The sequence below is a fragment of the Solanum pennellii genome, chromosome 6 (assembly GCF_001406875.1).
Source record: "Solanum pennellii chromosome 6, SPENNV200".
Classification (NCBI taxonomy): Eukaryota; Viridiplantae; Streptophyta; class Magnoliopsida; order Solanales; family Solanaceae; genus Solanum; species Solanum pennellii.
The window spans coordinates 53,070,333-53,096,864 of NC_028642.1; the positions used below are offsets into that span (position 1 = coordinate 53,070,333).

At 33.5% G+C, this 26,532-nt stretch overlaps 5 protein-coding genes and 2 long non-coding RNA genes across 12 annotated transcripts; 3 read left to right on the forward strand and 4 right to left on the reverse strand.

Moving 5' to 3' along the window:
• The first annotated feature begins 1,045 nt into the window (after nt 1-1,045).
• Nucleotides 1,046-4,091, forward strand: LOC114077657. The gene is made up of 3 exons (XR_003579005.1): nt 1,046-2,501; nt 3,142-3,348; nt 3,834-4,091. It is a non-coding gene; the product is annotated as an uncharacterized LOC114077657 (long non-coding RNA).
• Nucleotides 4,092-4,158: 67 nt separating this feature from the next.
• LOC107023246 lies at nt 4,159-5,015 on the reverse strand. The gene is made up of 2 exons (XM_015223870.2): nt 4,765-5,015; nt 4,159-4,550 (listed from the first exon to the last, which is right to left on the reverse strand). Exons 1-2 carry the CDS (start codon nt 4,847-4,849, stop codon nt 4,411-4,413), a joined length of 225 nt encoding a protein of 74 aa, XP_015079356.1. The 5' UTR covers nt 4,850-5,015; the 3' UTR covers nt 4,159-4,410.
• LOC114077656 lies at nt 4,430-6,090 on the forward strand. Its single transcript, XR_003579004.1, has 2 exons — nt 4,430-4,566; nt 5,890-6,090. It is a non-coding gene; the product is annotated as an uncharacterized LOC114077656 (long non-coding RNA).
• A 607-nt stretch (nt 6,091-6,697) lies between these two features.
• LOC107023245 (F-box protein At2g26160-like) lies at nt 6,698-12,196 on the reverse strand. Of its 6 annotated transcripts, none has more exons than XR_003579003.1 (5): nt 11,471-11,593; nt 10,327-10,445; nt 10,122-10,231; nt 7,469-8,817; nt 6,698-7,075 (listed from the first exon to the last, which is right to left on the reverse strand). XR_003579003.1 is itself a non-coding variant. In XM_015223869.2 (5 exons), exons 1-2 carry the CDS (start codon nt 12,054-12,056, stop codon nt 10,350-10,352), a joined length of 612 nt encoding a protein of 203 aa, XP_015079355.1. In that variant the 5' UTR covers nt 12,057-12,196; the 3' UTR covers nt 6,698-7,075; nt 7,469-8,817; nt 10,122-10,231; nt 10,327-10,349. The 6 variants fall into 6 exon arrangements, 5 of the variants coding, with proteins under 5 accessions (XP_015079355.1, XP_027773815.1, XP_027773813.1 ...); XM_015223869.2 differs by having other exon boundaries at nt 10,327-10,375; nt 11,471-12,196; XM_027918012.1 differs by having other exon boundaries at nt 6,728-7,075; nt 7,469-7,660; nt 8,539-8,817; nt 10,327-12,195.
• A 3,363-nt stretch (nt 12,197-15,559) lies between these two features.
• Nucleotides 15,560-16,771, forward strand: LOC107022445. Its single transcript, XM_015223051.2, has 3 exons — nt 15,560-15,925; nt 16,377-16,459; nt 16,558-16,771. The coding sequence occupies exons 1-3, from the start codon at nt 15,643-15,645 to the stop codon at nt 16,654-16,656; spliced, it is 465 nt and encodes a 154-aa protein (XP_015078537.1). The 5' UTR covers nt 15,560-15,642; the 3' UTR covers nt 16,657-16,771.
• A 2,305-nt stretch (nt 16,772-19,076) lies between these two features.
• LOC107023845 (E3 ubiquitin-protein ligase RNF144B-like) lies at nt 19,077-20,228 on the reverse strand. The gene has a single exon (XM_015224664.2). It carries the CDS (start codon nt 19,967-19,969, stop codon nt 19,136-19,138), a length of 834 nt encoding a protein of 277 aa, XP_015080150.1. The 5' UTR covers nt 19,970-20,228; the 3' UTR covers nt 19,077-19,135.
• Nucleotides 20,229-20,351: 123 nt separating this feature from the next.
• Nucleotides 20,352-24,353, reverse strand: LOC107023844 (4-coumarate--CoA ligase 2). The gene is made up of 6 exons (XM_015224663.2): nt 23,696-24,353; nt 22,777-23,244; nt 21,794-21,992; nt 21,158-21,371; nt 20,967-21,069; nt 20,352-20,677 (listed from the first exon to the last, which is right to left on the reverse strand). Exons 1-6 carry the CDS (start codon nt 24,236-24,238, stop codon nt 20,558-20,560), a joined length of 1,647 nt encoding a protein of 548 aa, XP_015080149.1. The 5' UTR covers nt 24,239-24,353; the 3' UTR covers nt 20,352-20,557.
• Between the last annotated feature and the right edge of the window lie 2,179 nt (nt 24,354-26,532).

The following is a 26,532-nucleotide window of genomic DNA, read 5'->3' on the forward strand; positions in this document are numbered from 1 at the left end:
TAGTGCTTTGTAAATATGGGGCTGCTACAACTCTTGTAAGATTCGGATTCTAACATATATAGAAAATGTTGCCAGTTTCAAAAAAAAAAAAGTTTCTGTTGACATGCTAAGAGCAGTGGAACAGGAGGCCAGTTAGGTTATTAAGGGTCAGGAACAAAGTAATAGCTGAGGCCAAAAAAATTTAGAAAGTAATATGTTGGCATATTCTGCTTAATAGTTGATCTAGTGTTTGCACTGGTTTGTACAGGTGGTTGGGGCAGAATTTGGAGTGTTAGAGGATTCATTTGGGTCTTATCTTGTGAATTTACACAAGTTGTCAGGATTTGGAGATAGTATTGTGCTATAAAATATGTGAGGAAGGACTGGGATGTAAGATTTTATCCTGCAAATGCACTTCATTAATTTATTGTTTGTTCTGCATTGATCTTTGTATCCATTTAGATGTTAGTGTTCCCTCAATTGTAACGGGTGTACCTAAAGGACATTTTGAGGCTTGTAGCCATCAGAACACGGCACAAACTTGTTCCTTGGTAGTAGAGGCTTACCAACCTTGAAGCTGTTCAATTTCATTTTCTTTTTGGTTCTGTTTCAAGCTCTTAATAATTAGATTATGCCTATTTATCTCTTCCCTCTAGCCAACCTTTAAAAGGAACAAGTCTCTTTTTGGGAGTGAGGTGGGCTGGTGGAAGGAAGCAGTTAGGAAAGAGAAGTGTCAAGTTTACTAGACATCTCTTGTAGGTTGCTTGTCTTTGAGGGCGAGAAAGTACGGTATCACTTGCGTCCTCCAGTACCTATAATTTTTTGCATGTTATCTCCATGTATGAGTTCAACAAAAGTACTTCAAGATTCTTCTTTAATTTTCTTTAGGGTGCCTGCCAACCCTTTTATTGATTCAATGACTCCTGCAGCATGAAAAGGAACAATTTTGCATTTGAGACAACATTAATATAGAAGTGTTGGATTCTATGTAATGTCCAATGGGGCGAGTACATAGGTATTGGTTATGTAATATGTAGAAAGCTAATCTAATTAAAAGATATGACAGAAACTTACCACTGACATCATTAGCCTATTAATTTTCTTAACCAATTAATCACATCACCTTCCAATCCGTGTTCTCCACCTTTAATTAAAACAATATTCTTCTAATACACAAAAAAGAGCAATATTCTTCTCTACATTTTTATTTAGAGATGCTTGATATTCCTGTTGAGGTTTGTCTTCCTTTTTATCTACTTCTCCAATTAGATTCCTTCTTTACGGGTTTAGTATTTCAATTTACACCTTGCATCCTACATGGAGGAAATGGAGAGACAAATACCTGTCTGGCTAAGCATGATAGTTCCTTCCAGACAAAACTGATATCATATCTGTTGGTAGTATTTCAATTTACACCTTGCATCGTACATGGAGGAAATGGAGAGATTGTCTGACTAAGCATGATAGTTCCTTCCAGACACACTGAGGTCATATCTGTTGATAGTATTTCAATTTACACATCGCCTCCTATATGGTTGAAATGGAAAAAGACAACTACTTATCTGATTAAGCATGAAAATTCCTTCCGGACACTCTGAGGTCATTTCTGTAGATCCATCAGGCTTTTCAACAACCTTGCCTTTTAGTAAAACCATCCTTCTACTGGTTCCAGCATTGTTCAGTCTTGCATTTCCAATTTTAAAATGCTATGATCACCTTAATATTACATTGTTAGTAGGTAAAGTAATTTTATAAATTAGAACAATGCAAAGGAAGTGCTAGTGCAATCTAGGAAAAGAACAAACAACAAAAGTGTGCCCCATCTAATCTTGTAGGGATTCTAATGTTTGTAGAACTGTTTCAGCCTCAATTATGTGTTCCATCATACGCCATAAGCGAAACAAAAATATACAATTAGACTTTATCTTGTTGGCAGAGCTCGCAGAATCTTCTGAACATCTTCTATTTCTTACTGCCCATACAGTCCACCAAATACATGCAGGTATAGTATTCCACCACAGTAGCTTCCTCTTCCTTAGGCCTTTTACGACCAGCACTGCAGTAGATCATTTGTTGATCCTGGCATGATCTATCTCAATCCAATAAAACTTAGGCTTCCACAATTGCACAATAACTCTGAATCTCTTTCACACAGAAAACACTTGCTACATAGGTAAGAGCCTCTTTTTGGAGATTCTCACGAGTGAGACAAGCTTCTTTACACAACCATTTAAAGCAAGCCACCTTGAATGGAGCTTTGGATCTCCAGATCTGTTTCCATGGCAAAAGACAGTAATCTGTCCGCTTTTGTTAAATTTTGTAGCATGATCTCATTGTGAACAGACCCTTGTTGCTTGGGATCCATGTTATGTTGCCTTCTGTATTAGTTAGCTGCTGATGTATTTAGAAGACTGAAAAATCAACAGCCCAGTTTTAACTGTCATAAGCTGGCCCTCTCGTCTTGCTCTTGTCCAAGCTAGTTATGCAGTGGCATGTTGCTTACTTGGTTTGATGTTTAAAAGGTTTGAACTGCCACTCTCTTATCCCGACCCCAGTAAATCTTCAGGTTAAGGTGGATGGGAATTTAATTGGGGCATAGTAGCTGAAAGGCTTTAACCTTATAGCTAGTAGCCGTGAATATCCTCCTGTTCAATTGTACTTGGACCTTAAACATTTTAGTAGATTTATTCAGCATATTTGTCTGATTTACCTCTTGACAGATTAGGGAGCACTGCAATCAGAATAACACTTTGAATTAAAAGGAATCAAATTTTAGTTGAATGTGGCTTGGGTTACCTACTTATGTTGGATGGTAGCATAAAACGGGTGAAGAGAAATAGAGATAAAGTGTAGCAAGAAGAGTACCCTTCTGAATCTTATGTGGATTCCTTGTAATGTTTATGAACAGTAATGCCGAATCATAGAATATGTTTTATCAGTGTCTTGGTTCGGTAGCTATGAGATTGCGAAGAGTTAGGGAAGGGTTAAGATTGATATTGCTATTGTCTCCTGGAGTGTATCCCAAATCTGCTCTCTCTTGCCTTTCTGTATCTGGGTTTTGTATGAAACTCATGAAATTTATTCGCATACGTGATGGTTTACCTTGATTATCTGCTTTTTTCTCTTAATGTGGTTCCTTTTTTTATTTTTGAAACTTTTCAGGTATGGCCATATCCAGGTTTTAGAATACATTGGTCTTATGAAAGACTTATCTGAAAGCAGTTAGAAGAACTGTTTTCCAAGACTTCCCAAAATTCAACTTATGCCAAAAAATCATTCCAGGAACTCAACAAAAAACCAACTCAGAATGTTTTAACATTTGAATGGAGAAAGCACAACTCGGAGCCCTACAGCAATCCGTCTTATCAAGTTAGTGCCCTTGAATGTTGTTTTAGCATCTCATTTTTAGTTATCAACTCAGGAGCATGTAAAAAGTGCAGTAAATTTATTGGTCCTAAAGGTACATTAATTGCCTATGCTTAATTATCAGCTGGGATCTACGTTTATTTTTAATTGTTTCAATACTTTCAGACCGGTTCTATTGTCTCGACTTATCCACTTAGTCCTGTTCATGTTTCCCTACTTGTTATTATGAGATCTTAATGTTATTATGAGATCTTAAGTGATTGATTGCTTAGATAATTTGGCCAAGTTCTGAGCCCTTGATTACTACTACTACTACTACTACCTTTATTGCTAGATTTTCTTAAATGACTGAATGATTAGATAATATTACAGTAACGTCCTGTTCATCAAAATATCCATCATTTTAGAAATGCACATGAAAGAATGCATATTACATTACCACTTCCTGTGGATTCACTATCAATTTTTAATACCAGAATTGTTTTAAGTGATAGGTTACACGCAATTGTTGCAACTATGCTGGCTACATCAGTAAAAGGGATAGCCATAATCCATAGCATATTCAATCGACCTTCCAGTGGTGATTTGCAGCACAGCAGTGCCTGGCGCTGCACACATTAAAAATTCTGTTATTTATGGTCCATCTAAGTATTAATTTGATTCTTTTTTCAGATATGAACTTGTGGATGGGCCTGTTTGGATAACATTGCCTCCAATTTATTAGAGTTGTGTCTATATGGCCACCAAAACAGGTATAGATTTCATTCTTCTAGTATTTTTTGTTTTCTGTATATCAGACTTAAGCAAAGAAAGTAGGGGAAAAAAGAGCTCTCCATAGTTCTTTTTCTTTATTTAGTGCCGAATTTTCATACATCATCAGGGCGATGGTATATTTACAACTGATAATGTTGTCATGAAAGTCCCCCTATCTACCTGGGGGCTTGAAAATTACAAGTAACATACATCTCTTCACTCTTCAGATACTCTTATTTCTGCAGTGCAGCATACCATCTCAATGGTGTGATCCGGAGAGGAGGATGGTTTAGCGCTAACCGTTCAAAATGCCTAAACCACCGTTGGCGCTTTACGCTTGATATGCCGAGATGTTAACTCTGAATCCGTTCCTCCAAGCATTTCCCACATCACCTGTACATCCTCATATCCACAGGACTGTATATCACCTTGAAGCTTCAATAATCCAGCACCTGATGTAAACAAAAAGTAAGTCCCTTAGACTCTCCAATTCATTGCATCTTAGTCATTACTTATGTGACAGTGTCTCTTTTAAAAAGTCAGATTTAGAGAAAACAGGGGGAGAGGTTTTGAAAAAAACTAATTCATCCATAGTAGCTTCTTCCTATATGTTCATTAAATCAAGAGTAAGAAAAACACCGAATGCAAGTAAGTTTTATGACTAACCATCTTTACGAGGCTTGACACGAGCAGAAACAGCACCCCAAACACGTCTAACCGGAAAGACCATTTTTTGCCACAAATCCTCCATCTCCTCTCCTCTACTTGTATGTTTGGTTGAAAATTAAAGGGTTTATAGTGTGCTCTTTGTTGCAATAAAGAATGAAATGACTGGAGTTTAATAAAGGAGTGATGTGTTTTGCTTCCACTCTTGATGTGGGGTTTCACAAAAGCAGTTTAATTAGTGATATGGACAAATATATATATAGGAAAATAGGGATGTATAAGTTTGAATGTTCTAACAACTCTGCAGACAAAATTTACCCCACTTTGGATTTGATTTTTTTTTCACTAAAGAAACAAAAAATATTCACCGACGCGACCGTCACAGTGCTTGTGTAAGAGATATTTTATTGCCACGAGTCACTTGTATTGTGGCTGCGCGGTATTTTGTCTTAGTTAATTATTTATTTGGACCGGCAAATTACTTTTGAAATATTTTGAATTGCTATAGTTTCTAAATATTTCAACTTTATTTTGAAAAAATGTTGAAGATATTTTAAAATTTTCATGATTTTTCTTTAGTCTAATTATAAAAATTTTGATTAATATATTTTTTATTGATATGCAAAAGGATGGTAATTTATAGTGTTTTTTATATAATTTTTAAGTATTTAATTTTTTTTATTTAAAATATTAAATTAATATAAATTAATTAAATTGACTTTTGAAAAATATAACATAACAAATAAAAATAAGAGTTTGAATTCACATGAGTCGTTAGTTAGTTTAGTTCCGTGGAGACAATCTTTTTGGAACGGAGAGAGTATTTTGTGCTAGTGCTAGTCTTTTGACTTCTTTTGATACAACACATGTCATGTTTTCAGTGGGAAAGAAACAAGAAAATGGAACCTTTATATTATAATTAATAATAATTAGAAAAAATGTGTGGTTTGGACGGTTTGACTCTTTAGATTTTTGTGCCTCAAATCAAGAGAACATTATTAGTGAGTTTTTTTTTAAATTAAAAATTATTTACCCCCAAGTATAGTAAAATAAATATTTTTATATTAATTTAGGATTTTTTTTATGGCATTGGCAGTTTAATTTTGTTATATTTGGTGTGAGTAGGTTTGGAGATGGGGTCAAGTAATGAGACCAAGATTCCTAATCGAAGAAATGGAAAAGGAAAGGAGTGAAAAGAAGTAGATATTTTTGTGTATTGAAGGATACGTGGAGTCTTTTGAGGCTCTATTATTTATTACGACTTTTCCCTACTGTCGGCAATGGGGTCTAACTCCACGTTTTAATCAATTTTTTCCATGGATTTTAGTTTGTAATAGTTTGACGTGAGATATATAAATATAATAATTTTAAAATAAGATATTATTTGTGGTTTTTTGGAGGATATTATGTAGTCTTTAGATTATTTATCTCATTGTTTATGTTATAGTGATAGAATAACTTATCTCATATACATGATTGAAATAATTTCAAGAGGTTTGATTGAATTTCTCTTTGTTATAAGATCACGTAATACAAATAAAGTAAAAGTTGATTAGATTATACTTTCGAACCTTTTAAGTATATAGTCTTACGTATAACTCAAATGATGTAACATTTAATGAGCAAATAACATAATTTCACTGGTTCAGGATCTAACTAGATGCTATCGCTTTATTTATCAAATTATCTTTCATGCCACATCTTTTTCGTTAGATATATGTAGGTGATACATGTGAGTCAATTAGGTATAATTTATCTTAGATATATATTATATCCAAGCGTGATGATTTGGAAGAGCTTGGATGGGAATTAGTTTGGTCCAAACCGCGGTAATCAGCCCAACTATAGAATTCAGCCCAACAGTATGCGAGTGTGACTATTCAGTCCAGTTAGAGCGTTGGCTTGGAAAGAAACAGCGACCCATCATGAACCATTTTCCTAAAAATTCTACCTACACATTTTATTTTATCATAATTTCTAAAATTTTCTCATTTTTTTAAAAATAATCAAAAATCCCTGAATACATCTCGATGATACATACGTATCCGTCCCCTCTCGGAATACACCCTTCCCCTATGTATCCGAATATCCATTGATGTATCTGGAAGTCGGATGATACACTAGCTAGTATTATCTTTTGATCATTACGTCAGAAGAATATCTATAAATAAGGAAGAACCTGAAAGGTTTCATAGGTATGCAAGATGAGCTGCTAACTCGCGAACGGATCGATGCTAGCTTTTCCTAATAGTCAGAAAGCTCCAATCCTGACTTTTATAGTTGCACCATTGTCATCTCGTTCACCTGATACCTAAAGGGAAAAAAAAAACATAATTGAATAAATTAAATGTTTATCTACTTTCATCAGATATCATACTTGTTTCACTTTATGTTCAATAGGAGCCTGTTTGCACATGTCATATAATTTAAAAGCAGATGAAGCATCAGATAGAAACGGATTGCACGTCTATGGTTTCTTCAAACAAAGACTAATGCAATAAACATGCCTAAATACACAGAATGAATTTGCATATGGTGGAAGATGCTCAATGCACAAATAAACTCACCAATGTCTTTCAGTTCATCATTCCGGAATAGATGCGCCTTACTATAAGCAAGAAATCAAAAAATGCACATAATAACTGCTGTAACATTGTTCTATACACCTGTTAAAACAATGCACTTAAAGTCAACATCAGCTCACCCGATCTGCAAAAATGCATCTTTCTCTGAACAGTTCAAGTTGGAACTCTTCTCATCCAAGGCCAAACACTTTGTTAGCTTAGCTCATCTTATTGGAACTCAGGCTTCCATTTCAGCATTGGAATTCTCCCCAATTGCTACACTCCTAAGTAAGGTAGTAGCTTATTCACTGCTTTGAGAGATTTTGATTGCACTGATACAGAAGAGGATTGGACAGCTTTAAAATACATTGACCTTAAAGCTCAGCTTCATAACATCGATAGTGATGTCATACATTTAAACTTCTTGATAAAGATAATACATATAAAGCTAGCTTGTGATTGAAGCGCAGTTGTTATATACTTGCCCGATAGTTATTAGAATACTGGTCAATGATGTGGTTGAGAACCATAAAGTCGCAGAGAAAAAAAAAACTAGGTGATTTTTTCCATGCATCTGTCTTATTCTTATAGTCTTGGTGGACAAAGTTACCTGGGTTTTCAGAAGATTCAGGAAACAATGAAAGAACTCTAGCTTACTGCAAGTTCAAAAATGGTTGCAGCAGACGCCAGAGTTGGAAAATAAAGAGTATCATATACCAAATCAATATCCAAGCAAACCACTTAAGCAAGTCTGTACTTTGTACCAACTAGTAAGGGACCTAAAGGTGCAAAACATTCACGAAGTGCCAGCAAATTTGAAGGAAAGCAGGATCATGAGGACATTCATGAAGCTGGTATAGATGACTACAGAGATAATGAGGAAAAGGAGACAGTCAACCAAGGCACAAGAAGTACTACTATCAATGAGGTTAATAACCAGATGATCTCTGCCACAGAAAACCCCTCCATCAGAGATAGAACCAAAAAAGAAGGCAATGCTAGAAAAAAGAAAATGTCTAAGAAAAAATCCAAAGTCATTGTCAAACCACCTTCAGTACAATAAACTGTTAAGAGCAAGAAAAGAACTGTCCTTTCTGAAAATGATGGTACTCAGGACGATGGGAATACTCCTAAAGAAAATAACGACGACAAAGAGCAAGTTGAGTAAAAGAAAATAGACGCAGAAGTTGTGGAGCTCAATGAGAATAACCAGGAGATGGTTCGAAAGAATGACAATGGTGAGACCAATGAAGCCGAAGCTAGCACTTGTGGTAACAGTCTTCAAGAATCTGCCGGGAACAAGAAAACAAAACTGACGATATTAATGGTGCTGATACATTTGTTGATAACACTAACAAGATTCAAAGTTCTAATAGCTTAACTTCTGTTATCAATGCCATGCCGGGATTGAATTTGGTGGTTGACCTCAACTCCAAATTTGTATTAAACGAAGACAGAGTCAACAATAACTCGGTAGCTGCCTTCGACACTGGAAAGGTTTCAAACCGGGACAAATCCAACAAAAAGTTAGTGACTGCCCTAAATGCTGAACAAGTCTCAAACCATAACAAAGTTGGCAAGATCATAAAAGAAACACCACAAATTGAAACCAGATCAAGCGATGAGCAGATTAAAAAAAATAAGAGAAGAGAGGGAGGAACAGAAAACATGCTGAAATTCAACTACAGGTCACATCTCCTAATAGTCACTGTTATGGTTACTGATGAACGTATACAAAGAGAAATGCATTACAAGGAGGACGTTGAAAATCAAGGCTTTTCTCCAGTTATCAAAGGAAAAAACAAAAACAAGAAGTATGACAAGATGAGCAAGGAAAATGGTAACAACCCTGCCAAGGCTAGGGATACAAAACAGTCTCGATAACCTTTATATTTAGTGTCATTTACTGGAACATCAGGGGAGTTAGAACCAAAAATGCTTTACCCAGACATAAGAAGCCGATCAAGTATTACAAAGTGGATTTTGTGGCCCTCTCAGAGCATATCCTGAGCATGAACAATATTCATATGCACATGAGATATCTTGGATATCAACACTGTATAGCTAACTCTAATGGACAAATATGGCTGTTGTGGACTGGCAGTATCAGACTTCTGTAATTGACAACTCAGATCAACAAATTATTATCAAAATGCACCATGCTAATATTAGCAGTGATGTATTTGCTACTGCTGTGTATGCTAAGTGCACATCTGCTGAGAGGAAAGATCTTTGGGCTGATATAGAAAGAGTTCATCAAGTTGCCAAAGGTCCTTGCTGTAGCACTGGTGATTTTAATGTCATTCTTGAACCTGATGAGAAATTCGGGGGCAGACCTCACAGGATGACTAATAGCCAGGACTTTAGTCGTTATATGGATAATTGTGAGGTCATGGACTTGGGTTTTATTGGTCCTAATGATATGGAAAACAACAATGAATAGCAAAAGAGAAGACATCCTCCAAGTAAAGAATTTGAGACTACACAATAAGAGTCTCCAATGCTTTAGAGACTTAAAGATGGTAGCTACAGAAGACATTGGAAAGAGTGATCAAACGTAAATATGGAAAAGGAAATGACTGGTGCACTTACCAGTTAGTCCAACTTATGGATTCACAGTTTAGAAACATAACATCGAAGCCCATGGGAGAAATCCTTGGACAATTTTTTTTTAAAAAAATGGCAATGGAAAAAGAGAAACTATCTGGTAATAACAAAATATCAACATTACATGGAAAGTACATTTTCTAACGTATATGGGCTGGAGACAATGAAAGCACTAGAGCAGAGTACCTATGTTGAGGGAACTGGAAATTCCAGTACAAAGGAGAAGCAATAACGGGACGAGTAGTAGAGTTAATCAACTGATAGAACTCCTCAAGCATGTTAATCAGAGTGGTAACCTGCAATCGATGGAAATAGGGATAGCAGTTTTCAGAAAGATCATGCTATAGCTTGCAAAGAGAAACAGTTAGGGAATAGCAGCAAGAGGACTTACCAATAAGGAAAACAAAAGCACCATCAAAAGTGGCTTGGCTCTGGATGGACTGCAGTACGTATTGCATGCTCAAACTCAGGATAATTTGCAGAAAAGAACTTAGATACATATGGCAGGGTCTATGGATGCATTAGACAGCCAGAAAGGCAGAAAATGAGGAAGAAACAGAGAACAATCAGGAGAACAAGAACTCATAGATGCTTATAAGGAAAGCAAAAGACTTATCTTTGTAAACTATAGATGTCTACAAGATTTTAATCTTAGAGGGTGTTGTTTGTAATATCAATTATTAAAAAAGTTTCAGTTATAAATATGATATTTACAGCAGTTTACAATTGAAGCATGGATCAAAGCAAATTCATTAAAGTTACTAAACTTCGTAACTAGCAAAATGGGATGCAAGAATCAAATGTAGAGTTAATATCTGCAAACTGTATCTCATAAGCCTCAACCATTTTGAGAAATCACAACTAGAATTGCTTAAGTATGATAACATTCAAACAACATATTAAAATAAATAGATTAATTTAACTTTATATTGATAATTTGTTAAAAACAATGATAAATAACTAGCTAAAAAACCAAAACAAAGAGAGCTGCCATATGATGTGAGTAAAACCGCATTATGATCCGAATGATGGGTTAACCCATGTTGGCGGGCAAACAGGACTTAATGACACCCCAGAATAAAAAGATTCAACCTTTCCATTTTCAAAATTGTAAACCCCCATATCTTTTCCACCACCTGCTTCCAAGGCGAAATAGCTCTCAAATACATCATCTGTGAAATAAATGTGATTAGGTTTCAGCCCTGTAACCATAGCAGTTGCTCCATTCCGTCCCAAAAAAATTGTTGAATCTCCTAAAGTATTAATCTCGTTCAATTGATCTTTGATTATATCTATTTCAAATACCTTAAACTTAATGGTTTCATAATCACTAGTATATGTGTTATTCAAAAATCGAATAAGAAGTAACAGTGCACCAGATATCTCAACAAAGTAGTACTGAGTATCCGGTTGATGTAATATAGGATCTTTCAGACGAGTAAGTCGACGCGGCACTACAATTGGTCGAGGAATGCTACAGCCTGGAACATCAAAAACCCATAACTCGCCATCATAATTAAAAGCATAAAATTTACCCTTATAGTGAAAGAGACTGTTGAATCTAGCATTTCTTCTCATGACAATTTTAGTCCAGTTGACGTCTCCCGGTCGCCAAAAGGCGAGATCACCTCTACCATATGTAAGATCGGAAATCACGAGCACATAATCTGATGTAAGAGAAGGATTTACAGATAAGACAGCTTTGTCAATTGTGTAATGAGTTATTTCTGCGTCTTTTTGTAAAGACTCCTTTAGGGCTTTTTGTGAAGGAAGTTGAATCTGGGTACGGGAAAATAGATGAAACAAGTTAAATTCTCCTGTACATGAGTCTGTAAACATCCAACCTCCCTCTGATGGAAAACATCTTCGCCCTCTAATTTCTGGGAGAAATATGCGTGAAATTTTGTTTTTGGAAAGAGAGTAAAATTCTCTATAATCATCATCTTTATCTGCTAGCATAAGCAATGGAATTTGTGGTGAGGATACATCAAAATTATCTCTTGTGGCAGCAGTTCGCCATGAGATACAAACAGCACCAAAAGCAATAAAATCTTCAATCACTTTAACACGCTCGACAACTGTACTAATGAGGTCGGGTGGCAATTCTGACAAGTTCGCCATATAAATAGTTAAAGAAGAGACTACAAAGGGGCAAGAGGAGAATGGTAATTGGTAAGGGTTTGGAGGGGATTTATGTAGGCAGACGTGAGGCTTAGACGGACAAGGATTTGAAAATACATAAATGGACAAGTTTAATGTTCATAAGTAGTAATCCAATTTATATGGGGAGAACTACACAAATTAGAATCTATTTATTCAAATTGGACTCGACCTAATATAACTCAATTTAGGAAAAATTATATATGACAAATTAATAATTCAATTTAAATTCTATAATCACACTTTGCTTCAATTATATTATGTAGTTAACTGTTTGTCAGTCGTCTTTCACCCTCAAACTCTCGTTCGCCAATCTCCCTCTCTCGCACTTTTATACAAACACAAATGTATAAAATACGTTTGTATTTGTATAAAATGAGAAAAAATTGTATATATACATATATTTTCGTTCCTCTCTCTCTCCTCTCTCAGATCTCGCTCGACATCCTCGTCTCTCTCACTTATACAAACAAAAACGAAATGAATAAATTGTATTTCTGTTTGTATAAAGCGAGAGAAAATTGTATATACACATGCAAATATATGTATCTTCGTTCTTATAGACTTATAATTATACAATACAAATATTTCTCTGCCTAATTTTCATTTATCTTTCTCTCTTTCTCGTTTTATACATATACAACTGCTTTCTTTTGTATATGAAAGCGAATTATATAACTGGTTTCTTTGTATATGTATAGCGAATTACACAATTGTTTTTTATATGTATAGCGATATATATATATATTTATATTTGTTATGAAACGCAATTATACAAAGTATAGCTATATCATAAAAATATGATTTTTATGTTTGTTATATGTGAAAATTACTCATATATTTATTCTATATTAGATTATTATTTCTTCATCTCTAATATCATCATAAATATATCACTCTAATAGTATCTATATATTTCGATGGTATATATATATATATATATATATATATATATATATATAATTTCTTATTATTCAACCACTTTGTTTTCTCTACAAATTAAAGTTCAGCCAACGGGTCATAACTATTATATTGTTAAGCATTTAGGGGTTGTTAGAGCATGTAATAATAATGCTAAATAAATTGTATTAGTGATGTTTGTATTAAAAAATTATTTGGTAGAGTTTATAAGAATAATGTTAAATAAAATGTATTAGTAATGCTTGCAGTAGCAATGCATGTATTACTTATGTTTGTATTAGTGATACATAAATTATTTTTATGCATTGTTTGGTTTGATGCATAAAAGATATCATGCATTGCTTTAAAAAAATAATGTACAAATATACCCTCCACTATTATGGTAGAAAAGATGTAAAAGATGTTTTTAGGGGCAATTGGGTCTTTAATCATGCTAAGGCATGCATTAAAATCATTTCATTGCTAATACCTAAAAATTCACGGTATTAGCAATACACACCTTAATACACAATAGATTTAAAAGAGTACCAAACAAGGTACTAATTATACACAAAGTTAATACATACACTACAGTGGAAAGCATAACAATGTATAGATTAGTTAATCTAGGATTTTTCGAACATGGGTGCACGAAGTAAAATGTATTGAAGTCTGATTTGATCCTTGATACTCAAGGTCGAAAGTTCAACATTAATTAACCACGTGGACCATATAGACTTCTTGTAGTACGGGTGCCAAAATATAATATAATATTATACAAACTCTAGTAAATATATCTATAAAATATCTAACTTTACGAAGAAAATCACGAATGTCGGTGCGCTACTTTTTGATTCTAAATTCGTCATTGGTTATGCTTACAATAATTACACATATAATATTTTCATGCATTAAATATAGCATGTATTAGAAAAATTATTTACAAAGATATCCTAACTATTATAGCGGAAAAATTGTCAAATCTAAATTAATTTATATTTACTTTAAATAGGTTTAAAGAATGGTTATAAAAAAATAAAAATAATGGAGGTAAATATAATATCGTAAACTACAAGGGAGGTGAGTGTTATAAAGCAAAAATCTGAAAGCATGTCTCTGAAATTATGTTTTTTTTAAAAAATTATTTTTTATGTAAATCATAATATAATATTAATAAATCAATTATATTTTACAAGTGCATTAATAAACGCAAAGAAGCATGCCTAAAGAAATTAAGAAGACAATAGAGTAATTTCAGAAATTTCGTCAACAAGACTAGTGCCACCTGACATTTTCTAAAAGTTATGAGGGAGTGTGAACACGCTTACATAGCGTATAATCATGAGCAGGAGGTTTAGCACCAGAAAAATATATATTGTTCAATGAGTAATGTAAATTAAGCATGATTTAAGTATGCAATTAATAAAATTGTGTTAGTTTAGAGGGTTTAGGGCTTCAATGTTATAACGTAAATTAGACGTAGTTTAAATATAATAACTTAAATATAACGCTTATAAAAAAAAGGAGGTCAATTTAGAAGCTTTTGATCCATTATCTCCAACTGGACTTGTTTGGCCATATTGAAAATAAAAAACATTTTTACTTTATTTGAAATATTTTCAAATTAAAAGAGGTGGTTTGATTATGAATTTTAAATATTTTTCTCTATGCGTTCGTATATTCTGGATCCATCATTCTTGTTAATCAGTTAGCCGATTAACAAGCTAACTACCTTCCTAATAACTTCATTATAACTAACTAAGACAGTGAAATGACTACAATGTCCTTTCATCTTGCTTAAGTTTTTTTTTGTAGTATCAACTAAATTAAAAAAGATGCTACAAACTACTTAATTGATATCATTTCAGGCGGAAAATTTTACTAGTTGTCATCATCATCTCATCTCATTATAAAATAAGTGTCCTGCCTCCTTTTATTCTATCATGTTTTCAAGCATAGTGCTTGATATTTGAACGTTAGTCTTTTAAAAAAAAAATTGAATTCATTATTTATTAAGTCAATTTCTAATTTACTGTTTAATTAGTTCAAAATTTTTATATATATATTTTTTTAATGTATATATTTAGCCTCTAGATTTGCTCCTGCAATAACTCCATTATAAACCCCTAACTTCTCTAGGATATTTGGCAACTTTGCTTTATTATTACATGAAATTCTCATCTATAGCATCATTCTTATCGATTCAATTCCATTAAAATATAGGAAAAACTTGTAGAGACAATGAGTATCAATTTATTTTAGATCAATGAGATTTTTCTTCACAACGCACATATTTCTTCCAATTTCTAGCAAATGGCATGACCTCTATTCACCAATGAAATTCATTACAGCGTTATCATGTAAATATAGTAATATTTTTCTTTTACCACAATAATATCAATAGAAATCTAATTTTGTGACATATAGTTTAGGCTTGTGCATTAAATAAAATTCCAATTTGAAAATGAAGCTCAAATGTAAAATCATCTGAAAATGACCCGGAAGTTGTTAGCGGAATATAAAAAAGGCAAATCCTATTAATTGGCCACACGCCAAAGAATCGATTTCTTTCTCCCCAATCCACACCATTCTCCGGCGAGTTTACCCCTCACAATTTTCATTCCCCGGCGAAATTTTGCATGGAATCATGCCTCCCGTCGTTGTGGAAGAGCTATCTGAAGAGGAACAAAAAGAACTTTTGCTTAATCCACCTACTACAGAGAATGTTTTGTGTCTGCAGTGTGGCAGCGGAAGGAAGTTCAAATCTGTTAAAGACCTTCTGGAACATTTCAAAGTTGTTCACCTCAAAACAACAAGAGAATATTTTGCAGCGATTGTTCCAATTTCTTTCGGTCGCACGGAGAACTGGCGGCTCATCGCCAGTTCTTCAAACACCACTATTGACGAACTATGCTCCATTTCCGATCTTTGTAAGTTCTCATAATCCGATTATTATTTCACTGTTATTGAATTTATTACGCAACGTAAAAAATTAGGTGCTGTCCTGGAAGGATTTAACGGAAAAAGAAAATCTCATCATACCAGCTCTAAAACTATTGTTTTGACCCTCTTGGATACCCACTTGATTTCATCCTCCCAAGGCAAAATGTTTCTGTTTTCACCTATCCAGTGCAGTCGAGATGCCACCATTCTATGAGAGTAGGCGCAAGTAAAAAACAGGAGCAATTCTGTATTTCATATGTCCGTCGGATCATTCTGTTTTGAGCACACTCTTTGATTACTTGTCATTCTGTAATTGTCTGAATGATATACTATTAGATTTCCTTTTTCGACTTCATTAGAATACATATGACACTCCTAAAGCACTGTTCAAATTCATCTAATTTGCTTTGTTATTTGTGTGGCATCATGTAATATCAGTCAATATCGCGAATGCAATTGTCTCCAGGGTGAGCGAATTTTTGATTGGGGAGAACTACAAGGCTGAATCTGAAGAATTCCAGGTAAATTGATTGCACTTTCTTCAATTTTAGAGTGCATTCCCACAGACTTGTCTTGTTGATCATTCTGCCCCCTCTAATAATTTTGTTAACTCTTGCAGAAACACTCCCAAACTGCTAGACTGCTAGAGGTGGATATGAGAGAACTACTTTTGATATTTGCTACAGGTGGACTACTAGGGGGATATGAGTCCTTTTGATGACGTTATATCACAATATTTTGTCAATCTTATTAGTCTTACCACACACAATACTTTGTCAATCTTATTAGTCTTTACCACACACAATACTCTGACAATCTTATTAGTTTTACCACGTGATAATACTCTGGTCTCTGGCAATCTTATTAGTCTTACAACGTGATTGATCTTCTATTTCTTGCTATTCATTTGATATAATCCGTTTGTGCATTCATGTGTCAAGGGTCTAGTAATAATTAGAATGCACTATCTTGAGTCAAGTCCCGGGTATAAGCCCAATTGCTCAATGGTAAAATTTTGTGGCATATTTTATAAATTCTCACGTATTGAAGAAATAGGTGTTAGTGTGATATTTAATATTAATCAATAAAAATATATCATATATTATCTTATGTATCATGCTATGTCCATTTGTGGAGACTATATTTGTGCCTTTTACTCTCATTATTGTGGAAAAAAGTGATCATTAGTTATTAGTAACTTATGTAATCACTAACTCTTCATTTCACTCGTTATTCTATTTTTATTCTTGTAACATATGCAACCTATAAATAGTGGTCTTTCCTAAAAGGAAAACCTATTTATGGTAAGAAATTTAGGGCAAAATAAAACCCAACAAATCTCCCCCTTGGCCTGAATTTCTAACAAAATAAATTTGTCCACCTTCTTCATTTAATCTTCAACAACTTGCTTCTCCTCTTCATAATCTCATTTGCAAAATTTATGTCTCAACACAGAGAACCTCTCTGAAACAATTTCTCCAACAAAATCTTCATTACTATCAAAATGGTTGCGGCTAGAACTACACCCTCCAAGATGAACACCTCTTTCTAACCTGGTTCAATCATCGATTATCGAACCACTGAACCTGACTCTATCATTGAATCTGGCTCTGATACCACTTGTTAGTACCGGAAATTAGCAGGTGTAAACGCGGAAGCTAGCAAAGCAAACCTCAAAAGATCACAAGTAAGAAGACAACGAGAAATATATCAAAAGACACAAAGATTTAACGTGGTTCAGTCAATCGACCTACGTCCACAAAGGAGATGAGCAATCCACTATAAATATGAGAGTACAAAATACAGAGGGGAACAACCTCAACCAATTCACTCGGAATACATGGGAGGTTCACATAAGTGATAACGTATTAAACTTGTGACCCACAAATTCTCCCTCTAACCAAAACTCTCAAAGCCCTTAAGACTACATTGTGAATGCTGATTAAGTTAGAAGGAACATTCCTTTATTTATAGAGTCCTAAACCTTTTCCTACCAGAAAAAAGGATTAGTCAATCCAAAACCTTTTCCTAAAAGGAAAACCTATTTATGCTAAGAAATTTAGGGCAAAATAAAACCCAACAGGAAGGTCTACAATTTATTTATTTTTATTACAGAGGGAGCAGGAGAAAGGTAAACTAGAGAAAATTTAAATAATCGACCAACTAAGCTACTAATCTCAATTTGACAAAATTTGGCAAATAAACACAACTGAATAAAACCAGCCTGCTTTGTTATGATTTCTTTGACTTCATCTTCAGTAATTGTGGAGCCATTTGATTTAACAACAAAAGCCACTGGAGTTTCTTTCATTCTGCAGAAGTTTAAAAGATTATTATTTTGACAGTTCGATGCATTAACATGCGACTTACAGAACAACAACAACAGCATCTGAAATGTTACTCCATGTTTGTGCGTTCATGTTATCTTAAAACTGTATCTTGTTATAATTTTATTGAAACGCATGTCTATATGTTCCATTCGGTAAAATTAAGTCTGAGTAACATGCTCTGAGCCTCTCTTGTAAGATGCAAACAAGATCTTCGTAACTCGATATAGTCTGATAATTTTTAGGTACCTCAAACCCATTGACACCCTTTGTTCGGTTGGTACCGTTCCTTTTCTGTTGTTACAATGTCACATATTCATAATTTGAAAAAGTAGAATGCGAGGTAGAGTAACTATGAAAATGTAGGATAAAAGGATAAAATAGAAGTACTTGAATAATAAGTAAAGAAAAACGAGAATAAAATATTAAGCTAGCAATGTGATCACACCAAATTGATGGTTACACAAAAATGAGTTGTTTCGTCATGTTAAAGAATGACAAAAGTCCCATTAATGAGATGGGCTTGAGCAATCCTCCTCCCTTTGAACTAGCTTTTGGGGTGCAAGTTATGCCTAAGATCTAATTTAATAATAGTTAAAAATGACAAAAGTCCCCCAATGTTGAGGTCCCCAAAATCAAATTATCCACGCACCAGATGAGGTTGCAAAAATTTCATATCACTGATTAATGAAATGGGTGGACTCTCTGTGATTAATGAAATATACAACGCATAAATAAACTAGACATTAGAAAGTTATAAAACAGACATACAATTTTTTCCTATTTAATAAAAAAACTACCATGTAAACATCATATCAAATATTTCTCCTCATCCAACATATAAGTAAGTAGTTGAAAAAAAGTATTGCATTAACAAGCATGATTATTTCTCCAAGTTATTCCACATTTATAACAAAACTGTGATCCACATCTGCAAGTCATATGCAAACATCCCTCTGTTTTCTCGACGAAAAATCTGCAATAAGGACATCTAGTCCACTGTTTCGCCTTTGCTAATTCCTTCAACATTAAATCTTCTCTGTCTCTTTCCTCCACATTCATTCTCCGGAACTCTTCACACTGAAAATCATAATGCCACGGCACATAACATTGCGCGCAGAACAATCTCCAACAAACAGGACACTCCGATTCCCTAACTATTTCATCCGAATCGTTCACTAGCATGGCTGAACAATCTTTATATGGACAGTAAAATCTCTGCGAGGCAAGAATTAGCGATTCACACAACAATTCGTCCCAACTATCACGTACATCTTTAGGTATGATTGAAATGCACGTCTCAAAATCGAGAATTCCCCTGCAAGCTACACCAGGACATGTCACAACGTGAATTTTGTCCTGGATTTTTATTGAGACGTGCTTGTTGATACAATCAGCACAAAAAACATGGCTGCAAGATTCAATTGTGAACATTTCATCATTTTCTTTTCTCTCTGCACAAATCTCGCAGAAACTTAAAGACGATTCGCCGATTTCATGTTGATATACATTACTCTCCTCTGCAGGGGAGTTGGTCGAGTTTTGTTTGAAAGTTATTGAACTCATTATTATTTCTTGATCCTGGAGCTGTTCAGCATATTTATCATCTGATATTAAAAAGTTATCGACATTTTGGATTTCGTCAAAAAGTAATGAGAAGTAAAAATCATCACAACACATAGCAAAGGCCGATTCATTTGCCATTTGATCAAAATGATGAGTTAGTTAATCTGATTAATTAACGAGTTACTTAAATACTAACAAGTAGTCTCATTGGAAAACCAAACAACTTCTTCAAACTTTTCGATTTCTCTAAATATTATCTTCTCTCTTGAATATTACAATAACTCGATAAAGTCAAAACTTATCATTATGATTTGATACTTTCTTCGTCCATTTTAGTTGTCATTTTTATTAAAAATAACAATCCAAAAAAATAATTATTTTAGAAAATTAACCCACGCCTGTTGCCAATAAAAAGTTTAGCGAGAAAAAAAAAAGGTACAATGTTTTAATAAATTCATCGGATTTATGATGGCTATATTTTTATGTTACACTAGTAAATGACTAAATGCAATATGAGACATTTAAAAAAAAATAAAAGTCCCTTACACTCAAATATACATACATTTTTCTCCTTTTGCCAAATTGGTTAATTAATTTTAACCGTATAGAGGCAGGTGGTTGAACTTACAAATACAATTCAAAGAACAAAAATATGTAACTTTTAATAATGAAAAGAAAAATTACTGGTTATAGTTATTCGATCGCCATTAAAGTATAAAGTAGTATTTAATTTGGATATCCAGCAGCTAATTTAGCTCTCAAGTCCTTTCTAAGGATTTTGCCCGATGGAGATTTAGGAACAACGTCCACAAAAAATACCCTCTTTATCCTTTTATAGAATATCACCTGAAAAATCAATTTAAAATAACAAAAATTAGAAAAGTCCATTTTTTTTTATGATACAAATGTTACTAAAAGTACATAGTAATTATATCAAGTGAAGGACCAAAATTTATTAATCTTTTTCTAAAATATATTTTATTACATCGGGGCAAAAAAATGGAAAGGAAATAACTAAGTTAGAAAAACGAACAATCACCAATAAAATAAAAATTTAGATAGTCAACCGATTAAATAAAAAATTGATGTCAATTTAAAAGAATTCGTCAAATGAAAATAAATGAATTAAACTAACCTGCTTTGTTATGAATTCTATGACTTCATCTTCAGTAATTGTGGAGCCATTTGATCTAACAACAAAAGCCACAGGAACTTCTCCTGCTTGCTCGTCTTTCATTCTGCACAAATTTTTAACAATTATTAGAATTTCAAAAGTTCGATGCATCAACATTAAATAGCGCGATTTTATTATAATTATTGACTTACGGAACGACAGCAGCATCTGAAATATTGGGATGATTGAGGAGAAGGGCTTCAAGTTCAGCAGGAGCCACTTGAAATCCTTTATATTTTATCAATTCCTTTAAACGATCCACAATGAAAAGCTCATCATCATTGTCAATATAACCAATGTCGCCCGTATGTAACCACCCTTCTTTGTCTATTGTTCCCGTAGTGGCCTCTGGATCATTTAGGTAACCTGTATACAATATTCATATTAATTTGATTCAAGTTCAAGTCAACTACATATCAATTCAATATCTAGAAAAAAAATATCATATAAACTCATTAGTTGTGTTCCATCACGACATAATGATTTAAATATATATTTTTTGGTTAGTGGCCCAACAATATCAATCGAGGTGATTGTCGTGAGTTGTGACAAACACTTTATGGATTAGTTGTACCAAATATATAAAATCAATAGTGGAAATAATTTTAAAAATATAAAAATGGACATTTATAATATTTTGGCTCCAATTTAAGAATATTGAGTCCCATTAAAGTGCTAAAGTGGAAGAATGGAAGTTTTATTTGGGAAATTATTGTGCAAATAATGATTCGACATTATTTTTTTATGATAGAAAAATTACTCAATTAATAGTTCATTTGATAACGTACCTTTCATAATTTGATCGCCTCTTATACAAATCTCTCCGGATTGGTTCCTAGGAAGAGATTTGCCAGTATCAGGATCCACAATTTTCATCTGAGCATTTCTAACAACAGTCCCACATGCTCCAGATTTAATTTCGAAGGGTTCTTTAGCAAATGCCAAGCACATAGCCAACACTGGTCCAGCTTCTGTCATTCCGTAACCCTATACATTATAATAAAAACAATCACAATCAAAATAATTACTCATATTAATCAAGTCACCTTACTTTGTTGTAAAATATGACTAGGAAAATCAATATCATTTGTGTCTTAATTGAATTGACAAAATTGTTCATTGGTAGATATGACTTGGGATATCAATATCAAAAATGTGATTTCCACTTGTTACAACCTTAAACGTAACAAAAAGAATGGCTTACTAAATATAATAAATGAAATATGTTTGAAAATATTTAAAGTAAATGAAAGGGTAAATTAAAAATTAAATGATAAATTATTTCTTGATTTTTTAAACTGAACAAAGAAAAATATGATACTCAATTTAAGCTCTAACGAGTGTTTTTTTTATAAATAATTATATTTTATTAACTATTAAATTATAAATCATTTGATGGTCTACATATTCTTTATGTCTTATATAAAAAAAGTGGGGTTGCTTCATTTGCAATATTTTTTTAATTGATTGGATCTTTTCAGCAACTTGAGATTAGACGTTTACCAACCAATTTCTAGGGCAAAAAATAGAAAATTTCAAACCAAAGCCTTAACATGTGAAATCAAGCCTAATTAATCCCTATAATTAGTGTAAAATAATCAGCAATAAATTAAGCACCAATGTGCATGGAGATCTGAACTTAGATCAAGTCAAATCAAAATCAACAATTAACTAATCATATATATAAGTAGTACTAGCCTAAATTAATGTGATATGCATCATTAAATAAAAATATATTAATTAAGAAGTTGCTAGGAAATAGGAATCTTACTTGACCAAGTTTAGCATTAGGAAATTTGGCTCGAACAGTGTCTTCAAGTTCTTTTCCTAATGGTGCAGCGCCAGACATAACGGTTCTTACTGATGATAAATCATAATTATCAACCATAGGACTCTTAGCAATAGCCAAAACAATAGGTGGCACAAATGGCCCTATTGTCACCTTGTAATTTTGTATTAATTCCAAGAATGGAACAATATCAAATTTTTGCATAATCAAAATTGCTGCTCCAACTCTTAATCCACACAGCAAAACGGAATTGAGGGAATATATATGAAACAAAGGCAACACACAAAGCAATACATCCTCACTATGGATGTACAAGTTTGGATTTTCACCATCAACTTGTTGTGCCACACTTGTGACTAGTCCCTTGTGTGTCAACATGACACCTTTAGGTAAACCCGTTGTTCCGGAGGAATACGGCAACGCCACCACATCATCGGGTTGGATTTCCACCTGTTCAGACAACTTTTAGTTAAAATGATCGTAGAACTCAACATAGTATTAAAATAAATTAAAAATCTCAATAGAACCTAGAAAGTAGAGAATATTCACACATAGTTTGACTAGTAAAAAAGAATCAACCCCCAAAATAAGGCATGTTGTCCACTTAGTACTATATAATTAAGCAATTAATAATCTATGTGTTCACTCTAATTAATACTAGCTAGCTGGTCATACAATTTTAACATGATAAATACCAAATCTGCACAATCCTCGGCTTATTCACCATGATCATCACCCAAAAAAGCAAAAAAACATCTTCACGTGTTTGACTAGTGAAAAAGGGCCAAAGTTTGTACGTAAGGAGAGTACAAGTCTCAACATAACATAATTACATAACTAAAAAAAAATATGTTTTCTCAGTCAACTTAAACTTTTAGATAAGATGATCACACAGTATTACCTCAGGGATATCATGCTCATCGGCCTGAATCAACTCAGAGAAGTGAACACAACCCTCAGGGGCCGAATCGATACACACGATATTCACACCATTCTCCAATGCATAATCCTTCACCTTGTTCACATGACACGATTGAGTGACAATGATCTTAGCATTAGAAGCCTTAGCTTGCTTCACAACTTCAGCAGACGTAAACAAAGGATTAGCCATCGTCGATATCGCGCCGAGGTACGACGCACCAAGGAAGGCATACACAAATTCTGGTGAATTTGGCAATAAGATCATAATAGTATCCTTTTGTTGGATCCCAAATTGTTTATGAAGACCAGCAGCAACTTTTCTCGAATTGAGCTCCACATCAGCGTATGTATAAATTTGATTATTCGCCCCGTCGATTAAACACGGGCGCGATTTAAATTCCGAAATATTTTCGAAACAATATGAGTGTAACGGAAGATGATTAGGGATGTAAATATCAGGGAGCTTCGATCGAAAAATTATATCCTCTTGTTTTGTTTCGTTCTCCATCGTTACATTTGTCATTTTGCTTAGCTTTTGAGACTTGACGAGAAGAAGAAGAAGAAAAAAAAGTAGTACTATAGTTTGAAATTTTGGGCACGCTAAGAGCAATAAAAAAGAAGTGTTGAAGACTTTTTTAGGTGTCCTGAAGATGAATGTTCAAAGGTGGAGTATATATATGAGTATGTGTTATTGAAGACGTGAAGCCAAACTAGGGAGTTGGTGAGAAGGACTTGATGGGAATTTAGGGTTGTTTAGGGGTAGTTTCTTGGAATTTTAAAAAAATATTTTTCTACTGGATATTAGAAATGTGACTCTATAACAAATTGTAATGTAGTGGTGAGATTGTTTTACCATATTTAATCAGAGATCTCAACTTCGAGCCTCAGCTATAATCATCACCGAATGAGTATGTGATCCGAATTTTGTCAGACTTCTAATGGGCTTCGAACACAGAAAAAAGAAAAAAATGTGAGGACATGAAGAGGTGTGGTTGGTGAAAGTGGTTCTTTGATGAGGATTTGGGGTCCAAAAATTAGGTGGTACTCAAAGTTGACTTCAAAACAAATATTAAAGACCTTTTCTACAAAATAAATTTCACCTACCGCAATATGCCGGAACGGGTTGTTGATGGCCCCAGATGGTGACATTTTCACCTACTAATTTATACATAATATTATGTTAAGAGATTTAAATTACTACCTGTAGGTAGGTGTTACATAAAATATGATTAACCAAATCAATAAACTAAAAGGGGTGGTTGGTGATCATTAGATTTGATTTATATAACATACCAATATTAGATTTATTTTAAAAATAAGGTCAAAATTGTCCTCCTTGGTCTCATATTATTCGTAATTTTGATTTCCTATGTATAGATATTAAGTGTCATTTCGCTAATTATTAAATTTGAATTAAAAAAAAAATTGACCGACTTTCTATACTATTTTTCAGAATTCTATTAGGCATTTTCTTTTCAAATAGAGTCTCCCTCCGAGCTCTTATTTTCCAACCATAATATAGCAAGTAATAAACTATCGAAACCAAAAATTATTTCGATGTTTCAAAATATATATAATGTGATATTTCGTTATTATTAGATGTCAAAAGTTATGTTGAATGCCTTGAATCGGACTCGTTACAGCAGAAAGAACGGGGGTCTCGCCTGTTAGGGTCCGGGGGGGGAGGCGGAGTCGCCCCCGATCCGACGGTATACAATGTTGTTGTATTGGGCCCTTAATTATCTGTCAATTCTGTATTTTGGGCCCAAGCCTGTTAGGGCGTAGCTTAGCTCTATATATAGACGCTATGGCAAACCATATTCTGTATTCTGTTCTTACCTCTCCATAATAAAACTGCTCCCCCATCTTCCCCGTGGACGTAGCCAATTTATTGGTGAACCACGTAAATCTGTTGTCTTGTTTTTTCGCGTTTATATTTTCTCGTATTATCTCGAATTCCGCATAACAAGTTAAAGGAGTCAAGGTCTTAATTTTTCAAAAGCGTTCATTTCTTCTTAGAATAGAGAACCAGCAAAACTTGAGAGATAGTTCACCAAATTTCGAAGCCTCTAGCAGCAAAGCATGAGAATGACTAATTTCACGAAGTTGCATAAATAAAAAGAGGCCTCTCAAGTAAAAAAAAAATTTAAAATTTATTAACATATATTGACTGGGGTTAATTTAGTAGAAATTTGTTATGCTAATGAACTTTGACTAATTCCACTTTCTTTGCTCCTTCATGGATCTCATGGCATATATAATAACTTTAATATAATACTTTCCGTCCTAATTAAATATGCAGTCGATGTAAAAATTATTAAGTTTTTTATAATTAAAATATGTGAAGTTTAATTAATCATTTTGGTTAATCTAGAAATTACTCCAATGACGTATGTTATCCAAAAGATGTTGGTCTCTGCTTCAACCACACACCAAAAACCACCCTTATAGAAATTGGATATTGACTCATCAATCCATTATACAGCCTCCCCAAATAATAGTGTATTTAAACGTTAACGTTTTGCGGAAGTTTATAATTTGTAATTTTTTATAGTGATAAATTAAATAACAAAAAATAATTATAAAAACAATTTTATAATATTGATTTGGTTAATTGATCTATATATGATAATATTAAAATTAATTATATTTTTCTTTTATGAAAAAAAATAAAAATAATTATGACATATTTTAAATTGCACATATATATTGTGATAAGGCCAAAACGTGTAATAAAAACACTGATGGACCTAAATTGTTATGTTTTTGTCGAATTATAAGACACAAACTTGGGTCAAGACCTAAATATCTTAGATG